The sequence below is a fragment of the Orbicella franksi genome, chromosome 11 (genome assembly GCF_964199315.1).
Source record: "Orbicella franksi chromosome 11, jaOrbFran1.1, whole genome shotgun sequence".
NCBI classification, from domain to species: domain Eukaryota; kingdom Metazoa; phylum Cnidaria; class Anthozoa; order Scleractinia; family Merulinidae; genus Orbicella; species Orbicella franksi.
In genome coordinates, this window is record NC_138155.1 from 10,203,927 (window position 1) to 10,224,499 (window position 20,573).

A 20,573-nucleotide genomic window follows, 5' to 3' on the forward strand; every position below is an offset into this window, starting at 1 on the left:
AACTAACTGCAGCAATAGTTGCGAAGTAAAAACAAAAATTACTCGACCGTTGTTCGGTTGCCAAGAGCACGTAGTATGCAGCAAGGCTTGGCTCTAATATGAGGCCTACCAACAGATCAGTGGTTGCGAGGCAGCGGTACAGATGTTTTGATGGCGGATGAAGGGAGGTCTCCTTGTGCAACGCGACTAAGATCAGCGTATTGCCAAGGATAGCAGCAATGGAAACGAAAACGTTTACAGCAGAAAGAAACGTCAATTGCCTTCCTGATGAATGTGCTGTGCAAAGAAGCAGCTGAATGGTCTTCTTGTGATCTGTAATTCCCGTGGAGTTTTCCATTGCTTCTCGAGTTTCCGTGTTGCGACAAGGAATAATGAAAATTAGCTGCGACGCTGATAATCAGTTCAAATTAAGTCATATTTAGTCACGTGAGCTGGTTCAACAGGGCATCTTGACAGTCTCAAACTTTATCTCCAAACTTTGATCTATACTGAGCAAGATACCCAAAAGACTTAATGTACTTTAGTTATCTTAAAGAACACTTTCCACTTATACAGAAAGAATAAAACGAACCACTCAACGCCGGAGAAGCTTTATTTCTACGGGTATATAGGCCTACCTTCCACACTAATCCATCACGAAAACGGAGCTTTTCGAAATTGAAAACGCAGCCGGCTTCGCGTTTCAGTGTGGACCGAAGACATTTTGAAATCGGAGTTTTGCGAAAACGATGACGTCACGATAATCATGTGATCTTTCCTCAAACACAAATCCAAAATGACCGATCATTGTTTCAGTTTTCAAATTTATCCCACGTAGTGTGGACGGGAAACGTTTGATGCGTTCTCAAAGTGAAAATTTCGTTTTCAAATTTCTCCGGCCTGGTCATTGTGGACGGGGCCTAAGCTGGATATAACCTGAATAAAGCAAGGAGTCTGAGAAAAAAACAGAAGTTGAAAGAAACGATTCATTTTCATCCCACTAGAAAAAAAAATGGAGTGTAATTTTTTGTCGAGGGTCGAGGTTCGAGGGTAAAATTTTGAGGGTCGAGGGTGCGGGCGAAGAAACAAGAGCGCTGCTTGGTATCGATTCCAAGAGACTACAATATTACTGTACATGTAAATGCTACTTGATTAAGCCATATCTTTCAATGGTGCTAAAATCAATTACGAAGTCTGGAGTTGTCAAGCTGGTAGGACGCGTTTCATTCGAAAGTTCATGTAATGTCAAAACCAACGGCCAGAAGCATATCACCTAGGGTTCTAGGTGATATGCTTCTGCAAAGGCTTAATCGCTTGCAATTTACTAAGTAAATCCTCATATCTGAACCCACCCAGAAAGTCGTCGGTCTAACCTTTATGTACGCAGCTTCGGAAATTTCGAAGTAACGCTTATCCAATAATAACTGCTTTTATTTATGGGAAAACAAGATGGTGGTCTCAAATGGATGAAATCTCCTCACACAAAGATTCACCTTTATAAGCACCAATTTGATTGGTTGTTCATAATAGCTCCAATCTGATTGGTGTGATATACATTAGATACAGCAATCAATGGTCTTAAAAGAAGAAATAACAAAATAAGTCCACGAGTAATGTAATCTTAAGAGCTGTTAGTGAGTGTAAGAAAACCAAACACCAAGAAATCACTCGATGCTTTCGCAAGGGACGCAGACAATACAGTGAACCAATCAAAACTCGAAGTAATGACATACATGTAGCTGACACGAAGAGCGAACGAGCGAGTTGTGATTGGTTTTGGTTTTACTTCTGATTGGATGAAAACGTGGCGCGCGTTTTCTCTTAAGCCATTCCTGTAGTGTAGTATTAAAAAAAACAATTACTTTTCTACACTTAAATGAAAACTGCTCTAAAATGTTTAATTAAGTTAAATTATTTACCTATGTTGAGTAAATTGTTACTTAATAAGTTTATTAAAATGTTGCTCTTTATTTACTTCGAGCAAGGAGAGCGTTTAAATAAGTGTTATATGGAATCTGTGGAATTTTCAGTCAAAATGTAAATAATATGGGTAAAAAAAAACTATCAGATGGCGAGGTATAGAAGATGGGGCACAGAGGGTGGGGGTAAGGACAGCTACGCAAAAGAGGGGTAGAAACTTTGGACCCATATATCTATTCAAATCTAAGTTTAACCTTTTAACGACTATTCAGTCACTGAACACATTCACGCACAATTTGCTGGTAACCATACATTAAACCCATGTCATATTCAAAGCCCACTGTTAATAAACAAATTCTGCATTCTGGATGAAGACATTTTATGTCCTTTTATGTTCCACTTCGATTTTGATTTTTGAGTAGAAAATGTGTTCAGTTTTTTTGGGGCGGGACTACATTAGAAGGGTTTCTTTGCTACAACCCTGTCCTGTAATCTTCTATATTCTCCTGCCCCATCAACCCCTCTTTAACCACACCCCTTTCCCTCCAAAACATAAAAAAATTGTCCTAAAAAAATACATGTCAACGAAACTACATTTAAAAATCGTGCTTAATTGTATTCGTTTTCTGGATTCAGCATTATTCCACGTTACGAGTCATATAAATCACCCCCTGCAATCCAAACGATCCTATCTACATTTTTCCCCTTTACATATTCCCCATGCAAAAAGTTTGTTATAGCCCCTTAGGTCCCACTTTTACTACATAATTGGTAAATAAGTATGTTATTCATTTACAGCAGGACTACTGTTAACCAAGGTCCTTGTTTACGTCAAAATTTAAAAGTACATATGTTGTTCCACGCAACACCCATTCCCCTCCCACAGAATTGGTTTGAAAACCTCTCCCCAATTTAGCTTAATTCCCACTTTCCTTAAAAAAAAAGGCTTTTGAGCCTCACCTGCCTCAGATATTCTAATAACCTTCCATGCAGTGGGTATATGGACATTTCCCAGAATTACACAATTTTTCAGTCAATGTTTGACAGTATTCCAAATTAAATACACCTGGGTAAGGTTAACAAAACTAATTGAGAGAAATACAATCACTCAGTGGTATGCAAAACTGAATTCAAAAGTTGACACTACCATATCCTGATCCTAAATCTTGCAGAAATGAGCCCTGAAAAATAAAATTATCATCTACATGGGAAGTTGTTCTATCAGCTCTGTCTGTAAAAAAAAAAATAATAAAAATAATAATTATAATAATAAAACAAGAAATACAAACACATACATGTATACACCTAATTACATAATGTTCAATTACTCCATTCCCCTCTTATTGGTCGAAATTCACGTGCATATTAATTATGTGCGATAGTATCAAAGGATATAGCAGTAGTAAACTGCTTGCTGACGGTAAAACCTAAAAAGGCTTCCTGAGCGAGGTAGTTTTTTTCAGAGAAATTGCTAGGCATCATCATAATTAACGTAACACTGATAAAACATGATTATCATTTCAAATAAAATGGCCACACCACTATATAGGCAAATTCGGATAATGTGTTTACATCGTTAATTGCCACCCGATTCGGACCACAATGATTCATTTGGGGGGTTACATCTGTACAATTTGCTACACCATGCAACTGATTGCATGAGGCTGAATGGGAGTATGTTCAAGCAGATTATAACCACCCAAAAGAATCATCACATGATTTGAATTGTGTGGGATATAAACATGTTAGCTGAATCCCTCTATTGTGGACTAGAACAGACTTGGAAATGGGTACTTTTGAGATTTACAGAGTCTTGCTGCCTAGACTAGAATCTTTAAAACTATATCTAAAATCATGGATGTTATCCTTCTGGTCTCAATTGCACTTTGATACTATAAGTGACTTGATATGATTTCATTGCTGGCCGCTCTGTGGAATCTTCTCTCCAACTCTAGGCTTTCATGTTGCACCATGAAAAAAACCCAAAGCAGCAAAATCAGCCACACGTTGGCCAGCTACTGTATATGGAGACTGCTGCTGTATACATGTATGGACCTTGCTGAATTTGCTCAACTGTGTTTGCATCATGATCAACCATGGAGGGACTCTGAGGACAGCTGATGTAAGGCATCTCAAAGTTTTGCTGCAGTTCCACTAACACTGTTAAGCTATTCCTCAGATGGTAATTGAACCAAACACACATGCACAAATTTGGCAGTATTTGCTCTAGAGTCATTGCCAAAAATGCCCCCATGGTCTGCTCTAAGATGGACTTCATACATGCAGGAAATGATCTGTGTCATTCTTTCAAAAATGGAAATCCTGGAGGCTTTGTTGGTCTAGGCCGGACCCCCTCAAAGGCATCATGGGCTTGGTGAGCTGGAAGAAGGGAGCATCAATTACTCTATGTACATTCAATAAATTAAGAAATGGATGTAACAATCATCAAAAATGAAAGAAAGAAAGAAAGAAAGACAGACAGACAGAAAGACAGACAGACAGACAGACAGACAGACAGACAGACAGAAAGAAAGAAAGAAAGAAAGAAAGAAAGAAAGAAAGAAAGAAAGAAAGAAATACTGGCCCTTTAACAACCAAGCTGGGCTGGAAAAGGAATGAAGACTACATGTACATGTACCCTTAATAAATAAAAATATAATTGTATTCTTCTCCGCATAGACTGTAAGTTGCAGGCTGGAAGTCAGCCCATATTAAATTATAGTACGACAACCTTTGAGGTATTAACTAAATATAATAATTATTAGTAACAAGAATTTTGGTCTCTTCAGGACCATGTAAATGATTGAAATATAGAATTAAGTCATGCATTTGATAATGACATGCAATAAAGTCTGCTTGTTCCTAGCTAATTACCAGAAACTCACATTTGTAGAAATCATCGAACAAGTCAACATCTTTTAGCAGGTCCCTCACTTTGTCTAAAACCTGTTTGAAAAAGAAAAACGACAAAAAATGTGACATATTTAAGTAAGCAGGCACATGTACATGTATACGTGTACAGCTGCTTCCCTTTGATTTAATTTGCAATGTTTGCTTCTGTTTTGATTTATTTTGTTCTTGTTGGTTTGTTTGTTTGTTTTTCCAAAATGTAAATTACAAGAAAGCCATGGTGTTCTTGCAGCATACAGAACTGTGCAACAATGTAGATCTCCAGCTGTAGCACCAAGATGCACATACATGTAGGCCTGTACATGTAGGCATGTACATGTTATGTGTGTTAAGGTGTTTCATACTCGCAAATTGCAAAGTATACAATTGTACAATATAGGTAAAATGTTCTGCGTGCGCTATGTGCCTATGTAAAGTACATAATCATGTTAAGTAAAGTATGATGCTCCAGTTGCATAAAGGTAAGAATTTCTTGATTTACTTGAATGTGGGATTAACAGAAGAAAGCAGTGGCTGATATCCATAGGGGAGGAGGAGACAAGGGGAGCACATGTTCATGTTTTCAATTTGCACCCCACCCTTCTGTTCCGGAACCCTATCTTGTAAGGACAAATTAACAGTTGTCAGCTCTACATTAGCTCTACAGCACTGTAAGTTTAAATTCAAACTTTTTTCCCTAAAGGTTTCTGCATGATTGTCAAGTACTTACAGCTTACATACATGCACTACATAGGTTACATTTTCTTAACATTTGTTTAGTACATAGTTCTAAATTAAAGCAATAATGTTATTAATAACAATTAAAATCAATCATAGAAAATTTCTTACTGTTGCATCCTCAACAGCCTTCGCATTTGAATTCCAGATTTGAATGATGTCATCTCTGTCACGCACACTGACACTTATGCCACACACCTCGTCATCTGTAATTTAAACAGTTGTTGATTTTAGTGGACAATTTTCCATTTATTTAATGTAAATTTATTAACAGTCAATCATCTATGTACATACTATTCAGTTTGATTATTAGACAAGTCCACTTGCGATTTCTTAGAGAGTTCATTCTTACCCGGGCCAAAATAAGTTGTGTTTACTTACATATAGTAATAAAAATACAACCATAATTTAGGAAGTACTAATACCTTCTCTTACGCTGCCAACAAATTGTTCACCAATGGCTGCCAAAAGCAATTCTTTCCAGACCTTATCCTATGTACACAGGAAAAAAAAACAGAGTTGAGTAACTTTGAAAATTACTAAAATTCATAAAAATTCCTGACTAGAATAAAATTAATTCCAAATGTAATTTAAAATGCAATTACAGTGTACTCATTCCAAAATGTTCTGCATCAAGATGTCATGTACAATGTTCCTTAGCCTGCAAAACTCAAGCTTAGATTTCAAATTTGCCATCATGTCAAAATTCAGACAGAAACAATTGATGAGAACTTCAGTGGTGAAAAAAAAAAAAAACTGATGTCCAATGTCCTCACTAAATTTAGTTACTATGCACATCAATGTAACGTGTTTACTCAGCTAGCGGTGAAGAATGGTCCTCAAAAATCACGGGTCTCGCAACATTTTTCCGAATTCATGGGTCTCGCAGTCTTGTTTTTTGGCAGTTTAAGTGTGCACCTTGCAGTCTCGATTTTTTGTTAAAGCTGTTGTAAGTGCCCCTATAGCACGAGTTTCTATCCCTTGTTTGATTTGGTTTAATCTTTAAAGTCACACTAGGTGGCTTGTCACGCGCTCTTAAGTTGTCTCACGTTTCCATACAGAGCGCGTGTTGCGGTAGACATCTATTGTGTAATTCAATATAATTTAGGAAAAAAGGACCTTTGATCAGTTTTCGCAAGCACTCGTGCTCCGAAGAAAAAGAAATTACATCCTATTGCCTGTTAGTCACATCGAAGGAAGGAAAGGTTCTACTGATGTCAACTCTCGCCAGATCCGGCAAGAATGTAAGTCTGATTTACCTGGAATATTTCTTAAGCTATTTGCTTGTCCCTAATTTCGTAAATCAATTGTTTTTTAGTTTCACGATACGATACAACAATAAAGAAGGCGTTCCTAAAGAAGTTTGGTGCAAAATAGTTGTGTTTATCCATGGATTTTGTGCGGTCCAGCTAGCGGTGGACAAGCGCCGCTATAGCTGTCGTCAGTATCAATCGGAGTCTCAAATGTTGTAACAATTGTAAGAAAGTCTTTAGTCCCAATTTTTTTGTTTGGTTTTACAAATGACGTCTGAATTAGCTAGAATGAGACCCTCTTAGAGTCTGAACATGTTGCAGTTGCATGTAAATTACTTTGAAGTCTCAGTCTCACAACTCAAAAACTCAAAACAAATGACTTACTGTGTTTTGCTTGGAGCACCTCATTTTCCAGTAGCCCCCATTAACATTCTCTTTGTCTTCCCTATTTATTCATGGAAATATTATTCAGTTTAGGATTAAAGTACATGGATGACTTTACTAATCTTAAGTGTAATATACCAAAGGGGGAAAAGACCGGACAGCTTATAACTAGACGTTCTGTTGGATCATTTAAGAATGAGATTTAATAATTAGCTACCATCTAAAAATCAATTTCTAGTGCGGGACTAAGAAAAAAATTTAAAAAAAAAATTATCCATGAATCTACAGTAAGTTTGGAAAGGACACAGAGCACAGAGGCTCCACCTAAGGTATTTTAGACACAATTCTTCACTGCTGTTCCTCCCACTCCACATCCTTTGTAGTGTATACAATCATGTACACTTGACAACGTGGAATGGCCCTTTTTATACTAAGAGACAAATTATCTGATACTAAATTTATGTTAGGAGACAATTTATCCATCAGATGGAAGCACCTTAAATCTGTCTAGGTACAACCCAGTTTTTAGACAAATTACATGTGGCAAAATTCGTCTTTGGTTGTTTCATCTGTCAGTACGTACGTCTTGAATATGTACTGACAGACAAATCTGTCAAAGAACAATATCTGTCTCAAGCAGATGAATTATCCACCTCAGGGCCTCTTCGCATGAGCCTGGTAACCAGACTGGCTCAGTTACTGGGACAAATTTTATGGTCTGTTCATATGGGAGATTTCAGCCCAGTCAACCTGGATGAAATTCAAGAAACAAAACCAAAATGGTGGAACATAAACTTGTATCATTCGCGACTGCCATACATGTAGCTTTGTGGACTATTACAAGTAACTTTACTAATAAAGCTACAATTGGGGACAAAACTCTTAGGACAATTAACACGCTATGCCTTAATTATATTTCTCCTCCTTTCCTCCTCACCCCCAAGCAATGTTGTAGTTTGTGCAGCCCTGTACACTTTCGCATGTCCTGAAAGTGTTTCGTCATCCCAACATTGTTTGGAGGGGGAGGGGAGGTCCATTCTCGGTATCCACGTGGTTAGAGAGGTTCATATTATGCTACGTCTGATTATTTGATAACTTAAGGATGTGGAAACAAGGTTTTGCATAACTGTTCCAAGGATTTTTGTCCTCCATTGTAGTTTGTATACATGTACCTCTGATGTGGAAATACATGCAAAACAAAAAATACACCATATATTTTGGCTGCTACAGTATGTTGCGAAAGCGAAGCTATTTTGTCACAAAGTTTGGTCCCTGTCACCCAGGCTGGAGTGTTCATATGGGAAAATTTCCATCCCGGTTACCAAGATCTCGGCTGCAAAAACCGAGATCTTGGTAACCGAGCCAGCCCAGCTTCTCATATGAACACATCAAAATTTCACGAAAAAAAAAAAATTCAAGGAAAGAGTGGAGAGGCGAGATCTCGGAAACCGAGCCAGCCCAGTTGACCGGGCTCATATGAAGAGGAGCTCAGACAGCTAACTCATCTCAGACAGATAAAACATCCCTAGCATAAATTTGGGCAATATTAATCAAATTGCAATTGTTTGGGTACAAAAACACGTCCAGGGGTAATATAATCACGCATTACCAAATTGTACTGTAATGCACAATGTTCACTAGAGATGTTGAAGACAAGTTCTAAGTGACAAACAGGAAAAAAGGGTTAAATTTTTCAAGACGAACCATTTGAAAGGTACATGTACTTTGTCATGTTTTCAATATTATGTTAATTCCTTACCATAATGGCTTTCTCTCTCCCCTCATAAAGTGATAGCTCGTTCTCATATCCAGACATGACGTGAGTGGTATGTTATTGAAGACACTCCAGAAACTCTAAGAATTTGAAATCGACAAAATGAATATCATTGCAGTATAAAATCAAATATATTGTACCTACACTGTATTTAAATTATCAAATTATCAAATTTGTACCATTGCCTAACATGTGTACCTACAGTAATCCACAGTCTTTGTGCTCAAAATTTCGCCATAGAAATACCATGCACTTAGATTTTAGTTCTCGACCTTTGAACTTTTATAACTTAGAAGTTAACTACGCAGGCAAAAAAATCGCGTTATTACCCGAGATAAGCTCTTGTTTTGATCTTATATTTTGACGTGGAGAAGACTCAAGAGTATTGATCACTACACATCGAAGATCTTTGAAAACAGTAAACGAATAGCACAAATATTTGCGAAAGAAACTAAAAACTCCTTATGGAGGCCCGATCCTCTAGAAAATCGTCATTTTCATTTCAAAACAAACCAGCTCATCATTAATTCACCTTTGCTGTCAAACAAAGCACCGGCTGTAGGAATCAAGATATTGTTAAGATTAAACGAACATTTGAGCTACGTTTCTCTTAGTTTTGCCTTATTTCATTGACCTTTTGAAACTTGAGGTTTAAAACTTTAAAACTCCACTTAGACGATAAGTATCCATGTGTGGTAAGGTTATAGACTTTACTGCAAAAATTTGACAGCTCAAGTTACGAGAAATTTTCGCTTTGTCGTTCGAATTAGCTTACATTTAACCTAAGAAAAATACCTGAATTGTATGAACAGTGTACACTTTTCGCAGATTCGCTGCATATTCCGCTGCTGTTGCCCCTCGAACATATCTAGAAATAAATAATCACCGCTTAAGGTGAGGAGCACAAACTTATAGCATAAAAATATTTTTTTGGCGGAGACGATACTCACTTGTCATGCCATAACGTCCAAGCAGTATTTAATGGAATTCCACTCTTTTCAGAACTTTCTAGTTCGTTCAGAGACTTCCTTGATAGATGTGGCGATTTACTGTTGTCTTCAGAGCTGCCATCTTCTAGTTTTGAGACGCAATTGTGCAAGAAAGCAGTTGACAACATGGGGGAAGCACTCGGCTCGACCGCCATTTCCACAGCGGTGTTGTGAAACCACAACAAATTACGTCATGAGTGTTCCACATCTTCTATTGTGTGCCACTTCGTCCCCCTCCCTCCCCTGGCCGGTAAGTTATTTTGGCTTCACTCGTCACCTGTCATGTTGAATTTACTCCAGTTTCTTGAAAACCCAACAAAGAAACCTTAAAATCTATCAATTTTTTAACGTAAAAACAATAAGAATCATTTTTAACAAGGAGCGAAACGAAAAAATTATCTTCAAAACAGTTCGCCAGCCTATCCCCAGTAATTGCTAATTTTGTCGGTTCAATAATTTAAGGCGAGGCTGCCAAGCTATTCCAAGTCCAACATGGCGTCTTTAGCTGAACAGTTGCGCTCTTTATCGACTCCAGCACCAAGCCGTTTTGATCTAGATGAAGACGAATTTGATGTCACAAGAGCTCAGGCAATCGATAAAGGAGACGAAGATGGGGACATTGAAAGCGAAACTGTTTCAGCCATCAGTGATCTGCGTAAGAAAACCGCTCCTCTCTTACACGATGTTGATAAGAAGTACGCGGGCCGTAGGGTTTCACGTGCCCAGATTGAAGCTTCGCGAAGTCATCATGTTGATGATTCGGATGGAGAAGAGGAAGGTACATTAGAGAGTGATTCCGAAGGTATAGCACTAAAAAAATTAACTGTGGTAGAAATGTGAGATGAGTCCCTAAATATTTCAGTGAGTCTGTGCGTGTCTTAGTTGAAGCACACACGTGGAGCTTCAACCCTCTGAGCTCGTCATTTTTGGATTTAGGAACTTATCTAGTTTGAGCCCGGCATAAGTTATTGATGCATTGATGGATTAAGTATTCATATTGAACATTGCTTAATCTCCCAATGTAGAGGAAATCTGGTGATGAAATTTCTGTTACGTTAATAAATAGCCAAGATCGAGGTGCCAACATTATTTTGTTTTTCATTTCTTTGTTAAGGGTCTTACATGTAGCTTTTTTTGTCAATCTAGGTAGCATCAGTGGATTGAGAATGCCAGAAGATGAAGGTGATAATGACCCAGATGTTGATGATAGTGAGGATCAAGAGGTTACTGTGAGGAAGCGGAAAAATGGTATAACTGGTAGCAATTACGATGACGAGGATGAGGATGATAACAGCAGTGGTGGTGATAATGATGATGATGATGATGGCAGTGACGATGAAAAGGACAGTTTCCATTCAGCTAGTGATAACAAAAGTGACAAAGATTATTCCTCTGCCACTGAGGATGATTTGGACTCTAGTGGCAATGAAGATGATGATGATGTTGATGATGAGGATTTGGGTGATGATGCCTTTCAAAGTTTTTCTACTACAAGTTTAAAAGAAGATCTGGAGAAAGGGAAAGCTGCTAAGAACCAACTCAGTAAGTTCCTGATTACATAAAAAGTCATTGATCACAAAATCAAGTAAACTGTACAACTTATACCTGACTATATAATCATGTACAGTACCATCCAAACCGAGGGAGTGTGCCAGAATTTGTGTGAAATTTTGTTGCATGCACAGTAAAGTAAGGAAGACATGTACATGTACATGTATAATGGTAGTGCTTTCTTCTAAGGGATCATACCACTGTATATAAGTAGTATTTACTTCAATACTTGTAATGCATTCTTGTAATACTGACAAACTCTTGTAATATTTTAGGCTTGTGGGATAGCTTCCTTGAGATGCGTATTCGATTACAAAAGGCCCTTTTGATTGCCAACAGGCTACCACAGAAAGACCAACTTGCATCATTTAATTCTTCAGGCGACAAGAACTTGAGAGAGTCATACAAACAAGGTACAATGTACTACACATATAATTAATAACAGTAAACAGGTATTTGTAGCTTGTGTATACCAATATTCTAACTTGAATAACTTCAACATGCAATAAATCATGTAACCTTTTAGAGAAAGCTTTATCAGGCTTGCTAAGTAGAATCGAAACAATGTTCAATTTTGCCATTGAGGACTTAATAATAGTTTATTATTAATTCACATCTTAAAGCACTTTTCTTTGCACAGTAGTTGACTGTATATATAATGTCGTTAAATTTACAAAATTTTAATGTACCAAATATTGCCTGTAAGAAAGTGTGACATCATCACAATTTCAGTCACAGTACTTTTGTACAGACTGAGATAATCCGAGTTTAATATTTGGACAATAATCATGCATAATTAGTTCTTACTGCATGTATTTACAGTCAAGAGCACTCTACATACATGTACATGTACATTGTGCGTAACTATTGCAGCTGATAAATGTCTGTGTGCATCAATATTCTAGGAAGAAAAACAGTGGCTAAACTGCTTGGGAACCTGTTGTGGATTCAAGAGAAACTGCTAGAACAGAATCCTGATACTAGGAATATCTTACACCCAGGGGTAGAATCAAGCAAAAGTACTGCTTATGGCAGTGATGAGGACGAAGAAATACCCAGTGATACAGAAGATGAGAAAAGTGATGATGATCTTGGTGATGGTGCTGAGAATGCAGAAGTTAAACCCGACCAAGCTGAGGGTAGTCTAAAGCTCCCTGCCAAGAGAAAACACGAATTGGTGAGTTGCTGGGTTGTTTTCTTTATTATACAGTTACTACATGCACTGTAATTTGTCAATTTAGCAGCTCGGCCACTACTGTATGGCTCGTTAATATTTAAAGCTGCTTTTGTTGCCAAAATATTTCGTGATTTATTGCCAAGTGTTTTAAATTTTATAGCAAGTAAAAGGTGAAAATTTTCTTTGACTTTAAGTGTGTATTTAAAACATGCTAGCGACTAAACAGCGATTTTAAGTTGACTCATTTTGCTTTGGAAGTGTGTCAGAAATTTGAAGTCCTTCCATGTCATTAATAGAAATTGTTCCTGAACCCATCAGACACACGGGAGAGATAATAAATATGTCAAGAACTAACTTTGTTTTCTCAGTCGGCCTGTACTGTACCTTACAGATCCTAGTTTTTTCCTCCTTTGATTTATGGCCCGTGCACTTTGGGCTTTGCACTTGATTTTGTACAAGTTTACATACATGTACAGTATGGACCTCAAACTCTGGTAGTAAGAGGTACATGTGTTTATTTATTCATCCAGCAGATAAAATAATGAATCAATTAAATATTTCATTTAAAATTGGGCCCACTAATTTGAACTGAGTTGGCTATCCTGTTACTTCGAATTCATAACCATTTCCCTTGAATTTGCTCTTTGGTCATTTACTTAACAAATAAAGAAGCCGAAGCAGTGTATTACGCTGTGACAAAACACGACGGGCATTTGAGAACATGAGGGAAATATAGAAAACACGAGCCGCAGGGGAGTGTTTGCTTTATGATATAGAGGTAATGTGGGGAAAAACAATAAAACACACTTTTTCTATGTTTTATATTCTGATAAAACATGCATTTTTGACCAATCAGAGCATGTGCAGGGTCCTATCTATATAATACATGTAATGTCAGCTATTTCAAACTCCCACTATTTCAGACTATTTTTTGTTTCCCCTGAGAGTTCGAAATTGTGGGATTTGACATGTGTATGGGCAATTCCACATGAGACATCTAAAAAGTGAAAATTTTCATGTCCTATTCCCCGTATTTAAACTTATACTAGCAGATAGCTAATATACTGAGCTGTTTAGAATTACCAACTTTTTGCACTTATTGACCACACCCACTCGCTGGGAAGCTTTGGAATTTGGGATATTTGAATACCATTATTTTGAAAATTCTTGAAGGGAACATAAAGAAAGTAATTTGAAAACACTACCATTATCTACAAAGTCACTGGGGTATGTGTGGTTAGAATTAACCTTAAGCAATCATGGGGCTATGAATAATTTCCCATGTACTTGACTTATTCTGGGAAAAAAGTATTTAATTTGTGTTGCGGACATTACAGTACGTAATGTCCGCAACGTTAAGGCTTTTTTTTTTTTCAATTTTTGAAAAGGATTTACACTACTTTCAGGAACTATTCAAGCTGTTCTTTTAGTTTGATATTAGCATTATTTTAATGAAAAAGGTTGGCCAGACATGTTTTCTGTGTCCAGAAATTAAGGTGGCTAAAGCGTTGCGGACATTACATTATGGACACAACAAAATCTTTATCTTACTTTTATGACAAATAGTTCTTGGTTTTCATGTGACGTAGTCATATTCCAAAATTAGAAATTATCCTTCCTTCTGAGGTTTTAGTTTCATCAGATAAAAGGCCCTGTAGGAACGTGACGTTTGGCAATGTTTTAGCTCGACAGAGTTCTTCTTTTTGTAACAGAGCACTCCAAGCTTTTGCGTTGCGTGACATGAAAATGGCGGCCAGAAAAGACTGTCGCGTAGGTCAAAAGACGAGTTATCGCTTTAGTTTTTGTTAAATAAACGGTGCTTGCACTAGAAGAAGCATTTATTTCAATGTGTCGGAGCACTAGAGTAAAAATGTTCGTTTCAATAGCAAAACTCAAGGACGGATGTTTTTGTTATTTTACGGTCACCATGTTTGTGCCCCTCCGAAGGGCACAAACATGGCGTCTCCATACAAAGCTCTATAAATTTGGATGACACGCTTCTGCGAATAACGGGCGAATGAACAACAGCAGAAACCTGATTCTTGGCGAGGTTGTTTATATAGCAATCATCTATCATATCCTAGATTCTTGAATTTATTTATTGAATGGTTACGATTTTTAGTTTTGATCACATGACTGGTGAAAACCAAGAATAGAGCTCTGAAAAGAATATGATTTATTTTAAGTATCAGTTCCAACACTAAGCAATTCAAATGAACCTTTTTCATTTTAAAGAATCAATGTCAATGTTAAATACTATGACTTAAATCAGTGTCAATTACCAATAATATTTATCATAACAGCACAATCAAGCTAAAAGTTTTATACCAAATGTTTTCAACCAACAGTTGCTTGATTAAATTCAAAAGCTTCAAATTGAGCATGCTCAAACTGGTTTGTGAGCATGCTCTCTGGAAGAAGGCCACTGACAAACTGCAAATCTTTAGCTTTTCTATTCTGACAAAGGCAGCACAAAGAGCAAGGAGTAAAACTTGAATTCAAGAACAAAATTATAGCAGTTGCCTGAAGTTAGTGCATTTTAGGTTTATTTATCTTAAAAGCTTCAGATTAATAATTGAAAAAGCACAGTTTATTAATTTTTTAGAGAAAAAAATACAGTCTCAAAAACACAAAAAATGTCCGGTCAATTTTTATGCCTCTCAGTATAGTAAAAGAAATCAGATTTTATAAGTCTTTAAAATATAATTTCATGCCTGAAATACAGTTTGACTGTGTAGTGTCAGCTGTAGCAGATTTGTACACAGAAAATGAAGAAAAGTAAGTTATTTGTAGCTTTATTTCATAAAATAAAACACTCTAGAACATACAAGAATACCCAGCAACATCAAGGCTCATTTAAAGTATCTTCCCAAAAATGTAATGTCCGCAACAAATTCTTTGTAATGTCCACAACATCAATTTTTGTTTCTAGAGTCAACAAATGAATGCGAAGTTGAATTTTTTCATAGCATTTGGAAAATTCGTCATTAAAAGTGCTCAATTTACATTTTATGTCCTTCTCAAGTCTTTTCAATTCACAGGAAACTCAATTTTAGGAAAGGCACTTGAATAATGTGGTTGTTTTTTGCTGTAATGTCCGCAGCAGACCTTCTTCAGTTCACTGCTCAAAGGTCTTGTGAGCAAATTATTTTTTTCCTGGAGAAAATATAAGGGGTCACTAAAGTAATTCAATGCACAAGTTTCAGCAGCTTAGTTGGCTGTATAAAGGTTTGGCAGGAGTTTCAAATTCCAATTTTTGGTTCTAAATGTAATGTCCACAACGTGGAATCACCCGTATGTGCTCACTGTAAAAAAATTACAGTTCCAAATGATCTATCATGGACAAGGTACACACGCATGCAACATCAGGATCTATCCCCAGTTAAAACACAGCACCCCACCCCTTTTCCACCATTTGATACAAAAAAAAATTAAATCAGCTGTGTGCCTGAAATTAAAATTATAAAAGGTATACGTACATGTAGATATTATTGGTTGAAGGTAAATTGGTATTATAATTGTGATGTTAAGGGGGGCTTTTACAACAGGGGTTGATTTAAGCATTCAGCTACAAGATTTTAAACCTTGTTGACTAGTCTACTAAGCGACTAAGATTTCAAACCCTGAAATTGTTTCTGGTCATTGATTTTAACCACCTCCACTGCAGGCCACCTCAGAATATGCAGAATATATTTCTAAACGACATGCTGCCTTCAAGAGTTACAGAGATGCAACAATATCAAAATGGAGTGAGAAAACTAGATTGGCATCAGGAAAGCTAAACAGCAAGGTAACAACTGGTACATGGTACTGTAGTTAAACTGATGCCACTGTACGTACCATCCGGCCTCAAGAGTCCTCATGAGCCCGATGAGGATGAGTGACTGACTGACTGACTGTATATACCATGTAGATAGCTTGATTACAATTTGTTAGGCATGGTTAAAGCTGCTGGAAAAATACGTATAGTTACATATTATTGAATAAAATGTAGTTAACTAGTATTAATAATGTATTTTGATTACAGTAACCACTGTTTACTACAAACAATAACATACACTGTACATACAATTGTAATTACTTTTTTAATATTTCTTACAGTATATGTATCTCTTGTAAATATCAATATATTCATATTTTGCTAATAATTATTCTTTTTTTTTTCTTGCCAGTCTTTCAGTTCCTTTGACCGCTCGGCTTTGGCACAGATAAATCATGTACGTAAGTCGACTACTTAAATGGCGTCTTGGATTTAGATCTTGAGTGAAGTATGATGTTCCATATATTCACTTCTACAGATAAATTAGGAACTCACAATGTGACCAGCTCCCAGTTGACTTGATAGCTCAGTGGGCATATCACTGCACCGGTATCACAGAGGTCATGGGTTTGAATCCCATTCAAGTCTGAATTTTTTTCAGGCTTAAATTTCACAGCTGTTTAAGTTGTGTTAAACTTTATAACTTTTGGTGTGATCATCATTCATGTCTTCACACCTTTCTTCACAGTTCAGATACATAGTTCATAATGTTCTTTCATATATTAACTTCCATTAATCAAACCTTTGTTGCCACATGTACATGTATATGTTGGTATGACCTTAAACAATGTGACCTTCACTTCAGGAAGCTTCTTCAGACTTCAACTTAATATCATGTACATGTAGTCTTGTGGGGTTTTAAATTAAGTAATTGTATTAATTTACTTAGTGATTATACATTTGTTATTGTTGTTTTTCGGTCCAATTCAGATCTTATCTGACAAAGCTCGTCTTATTAAACGCACTCAACTCAAGAGAACTCCATACAGAGTCCTTGGCAAGTCGGAAGATGATGAACAAAACACAGAGTCAAAAGAGGTACAAACAGTTAAACTCAAAAAATCTATGGTTAGTTGATCGCAATTATTTTTAAAGGACCTGCAATCATACCCTCCTTTCAAAAAAATGAATTAAAATTAAAATATATATATATATATATATATATGTATATGCCTCATGGCAGGTTATCTAGGAGAGTAAATATGTTATCGTGATAACTGGCTAATTACTCTGACTGCTTCCATGTACATGTATGAAATCAATTGGTAATTACAGTGTATGGTAAAGTTTACTTTTGCTTATTTAAGTGTGGATAAAAATTCTATTTTTTTAGGAGCAATCTGATCTGCATTTGAAAGACTACGACTCAGAGATATTTGATGATGATGACTTTTATCACCAGGTAATAAACAATTGATTCCTTCCGTACATTGTGTATATTGTACCTGTGCGTCTTCATATACATAAACTGTCCTGTTTCATAAAGTTATCCTAAATGCAGACTGAAATCTGATTATTTACTCATAATCCTCTCAGTTGTCCTTAGTCTAAACCATTCTAGTTGTGCATATTAATCTATCTTGGCCTCATTAGGGTTAGATTGGTCCTCTTCTACTTTAGTGCAAGCATTAGGAGAAGTAAATTGTAAGTAATGGAGAGGACATCAGTCTTGTAACCTGTAGCCTGCAGAACAGGCAGATTAGCGAAGCAGTGAGCGAGACGCGATACACGAACGCGGAGCGCGACCACGAGCGCGAAGCGCGAGACGAAAAAAACAAAGATTTTTTTTCGTCTCGCGCTTGGCGCTCGTGGTCGCCCTCCGCGCTGGTGTATCGCGTTTCGCCCTAGCGTTTCGCTCTCTGCCGCGCTAATCCGCCTGTTTTGCAAGCTTTGTAACCTGAAGGTCCCAGGTTCAATTCTTCCACTCCAGTGATGGATATAGACCTTAAGCTAAGGAGAGGGGGGGGGGGGGGGTTGGTTTGCTTGCCTCGCTAGCTTTCCTTCCTTCCTTCCTTCTCTTTTACCTTTTTTTACCCAAAGGAACGGGGGGCCCTCCCCTAGATTTGTCACTGCGCTCTTCCACTCTAGAAAGTCTACAGCACGGGAGAATGTTGGGTGGAATTTTAGTCCCCTGTACAAACCTCATTTTCACTCCTGACTTCTGACAGCCCAGGCGATTCCGCATGTAGTCCTATCATTTGACTTTTACACGCGTGGACAGCCCAAGTAGCTTCACACGCCCTTTTAGCCTCCAAGAAAACTCCTACATGTATACTAGACGGGCGTAGTAAGGTTTTCCTGTGGGAGAGCTGGATACTATGATCATATCTAAAGGTAACTTGAGAGAGATTAGTAAGGCCTGCCGCAGGGATTAACTGTCTTACCCTTCATGCTGTCTTAGCTTCAGACATTACAATGTAATTTTTACTTAGTTCTTCAACTCCCCCTTGTAAACTGCAAAAGCATGTGCATGAAGCACATGCCAGGGATAGAAATTATTTGTTAATTTAAATCTGACTAATTTTTGGCGCTTTTAATAGCTTCTACGCGAGTTTATAGAGCAGCGTACAAGTGGGAACACTGATAATCCAATTGACATGGGAAGGTAAGGTTACCTCTACTTACTTCATTGGAACTGGACAAAAAGCCTTGGTCCATTTTTCAACATATCATTGGTTACATGTACTTAAACATTCTGAATGTTTATACCCGTCCTAGAAACATAAACTTCGGCTAAGCTTAGACAGATCTGCCTTTTTTGAAAACGAGACTTTTACGATGTTATGTTGATAAGTAATTTGTCAAAACTTTTGTCTGGAAAATACATGATGAAATCAGACGTGTTAACTATCAGAATTACAGCAATCAATCAATCAATCAGTCAATACAAGAATCATTTATTTAGACACGTAACATCCATCAGCTAGAAGCTCGTTCAAAATACCTACCTGCTATCTAGACCTATTTATTGAATGAAATTTAAAAAACGCTAAAAATTACTGGTCTCAATACTACTATTATTAAAAACTGGTTGTACCCATAGCAGGATAATATGAAGTAATTCTCTGTTCCGAACCTTAATTTTTTATTTTTGAATAATTACAGTGCTCTCCCGTTTTAGACAATGGCTTGAACTTCAAAAACTTAGACGAAAAGTGAAACGGAAAGTCGACACGAAGGCTAGCAAAGGCCGAAAAATTCGGTGAGTTGACCCGTATACAGTGATGCATCTAGTTCTTGTCAAGGGATCACAGCAACTATAAAATAGACTGCAATGATTGCTGCTTGCTGATTTCCCGGTAGTTTTCCTTGCAATTTCCATGGGCCTTATTTTTACTCCTTGGTAATAAAATTCACTGTGAAAGCAATTTGTCTCGTGCAAGTGATAAAGCGCCTGCCTCTTCAACTGGTCTCTGCGCCTTCCAAATTTAACTTAAGAGGCACAATTAGAAAATTATGCTCTGTAGTTTTGTTACAAGTAAAGGTAACGGGTATGAAAGATTTTTGGAATGAAAGTTATCGTTGACATAGAAATTCACCTTGCGCATGTTCCCTGATAGGTATGATATTCATGGCAAGCTTGTCAGCTTCATGGCACCAATCGAGAGAGGAACCTTGGCGGATTCCTCGAGGTTTGTATCGCATTTTTTTATTTTTCCTTACACTTAGAGAACGAGTATTTATGAGAAATTTTTTAAATTTAAACCTTATGCTTTATTTCCTCGTACATTTTCTTACACACGTTTTGTAATTGAGTCTTTGCGCTTTAAAACTGCTGCTTTACAACTGCTGCTATTGCTTTACAACTGCATACATTAACTTTTATGTACATTGTGCACACGGGCTTCTGTTGGTAGAGTCATTTGAACAAGTTTGTTTCTCTCTTTACCTTTTACAGGAATGAATTGTTTTGTTCTCTATTTGGAGCAAAACAACAAGAGCAAGCTGCTGATATCAACGTTTTCAGATGACCAAAGTTTCATCTTGCATGTACGGTTCATCTTTATCTTCTGAAATCATCACTTCATCAGAGAAATTAACTGACACTTATTCATACATGTATTTACGAGGTGTTCTTGGCACCATGATGACGATAACA

At 37.1% G+C, this 20,573-nt stretch overlaps 2 protein-coding genes across 4 annotated transcripts; one reads left to right on the forward strand and one right to left on the reverse strand.

The window, feature by feature from the left end:
- Positions 1 to 2,142: 2,142 nt before the first annotated feature.
- On the reverse strand, positions 2,143 to 10,088 carry LOC145502434 (eukaryotic translation initiation factor 4E type 3-like). Its single transcript, XM_081481764.1, has 8 exons — positions 9,888 to 10,088; positions 9,733 to 9,805; positions 8,923 to 9,017; positions 7,164 to 7,224; positions 5,952 to 6,018; positions 5,638 to 5,732; positions 4,785 to 4,845; positions 2,143 to 4,278 (listed from the first exon to the last, which is right to left on the reverse strand). The coding sequence occupies exons 1-8, from the start codon at positions 10,079 to 10,081 to the stop codon at positions 4,199 to 4,201; spliced, it is 726 nt and encodes a 241-aa protein (XP_081337890.1). The 5' UTR covers positions 10,082 to 10,088; the 3' UTR covers positions 2,143 to 4,198.
- Positions 10,089 to 10,411: 323 nt separating this feature from the next.
- On the forward strand, positions 10,412 to 20,506 carry LOC145502380 (protein AATF-like). 3 transcript variants are annotated; one of them, XM_081481699.1, is made up of 12 exons: positions 10,412 to 10,728; positions 11,073 to 11,468; positions 11,753 to 11,890; positions 12,383 to 12,654; positions 16,322 to 16,444; positions 16,827 to 16,871; positions 17,405 to 17,512; positions 17,808 to 17,876; positions 19,015 to 19,079; positions 19,596 to 19,676; positions 20,035 to 20,106; positions 20,373 to 20,506. In XM_081481699.1, the coding sequence occupies exons 1-12, from the start codon at positions 10,419 to 10,421 to the stop codon at positions 20,443 to 20,445; spliced, it is 1,752 nt and encodes a 583-aa protein (XP_081337825.1). In that variant the 5' UTR covers positions 10,412 to 10,418; the 3' UTR covers positions 20,446 to 20,506. The 3 variants fall into 3 exon arrangements, with proteins under 3 accessions (XP_081337825.1, XP_081337826.1, XP_081337827.1); XM_081481700.1 differs by having other exon boundaries at positions 10,412 to 10,704; XM_081481701.1 differs by lacking the exons at positions 20,035 to 20,106; positions 20,373 to 20,506 and having other exon boundaries at positions 19,580 to 19,638.
- The last annotated feature ends 67 nt before the right edge of the window (positions 20,507 to 20,573 follow it).

What these genes read in the sequence shown, in the direction of transcription:
- LOC145502380 (XM_081481699.1), top strand. Translation starts at nt 10,419, where the DNA reads ATGGCGTCTTTAGCTGAACAGTTGCGCTCTTTATCGACTCCAGCACCA. An exon ending in GAGAGAGTCATACAAACAAG is followed by an intron (nt 11,891 to 12,382) that starts GTACAATGTACT and finishes TCAATATTCTAG; the next exon opens with GAAGAAAAACAGTGGCTAAA. An exon ending in CTTTGGCACAGATAAATCAT is followed by an intron (nt 16,872 to 17,404) that starts GTACGTAAGTCG and finishes GGTCCAATTCAG; the next exon opens with ATCTTATCTGACAAAGCTCG.
- LOC145502434 (XM_081481764.1), bottom strand. Translation starts at nt 10,081, where the DNA reads ATGGCGGTCGAGCCGAGTGCTTCCCCCATGTTGTCAACTGCTTTCTTG. An exon ending in ACACTGTTCATACAATTCAG is followed by an intron (nt 9,018 to 9,732) that starts GTATTTTTCTTA and finishes TCAAATTCTTAG; the next exon opens with AGTTTCTGGAGTGTCTTCAA. An exon ending in GTTCGATGATTTCTACAAAT is followed by an intron (nt 4,279 to 4,784) that starts GTGAGTTTCTGG and finishes CCCTTCTTCCAG; the next exon opens with CTCACCAAGCCCATGATGCC.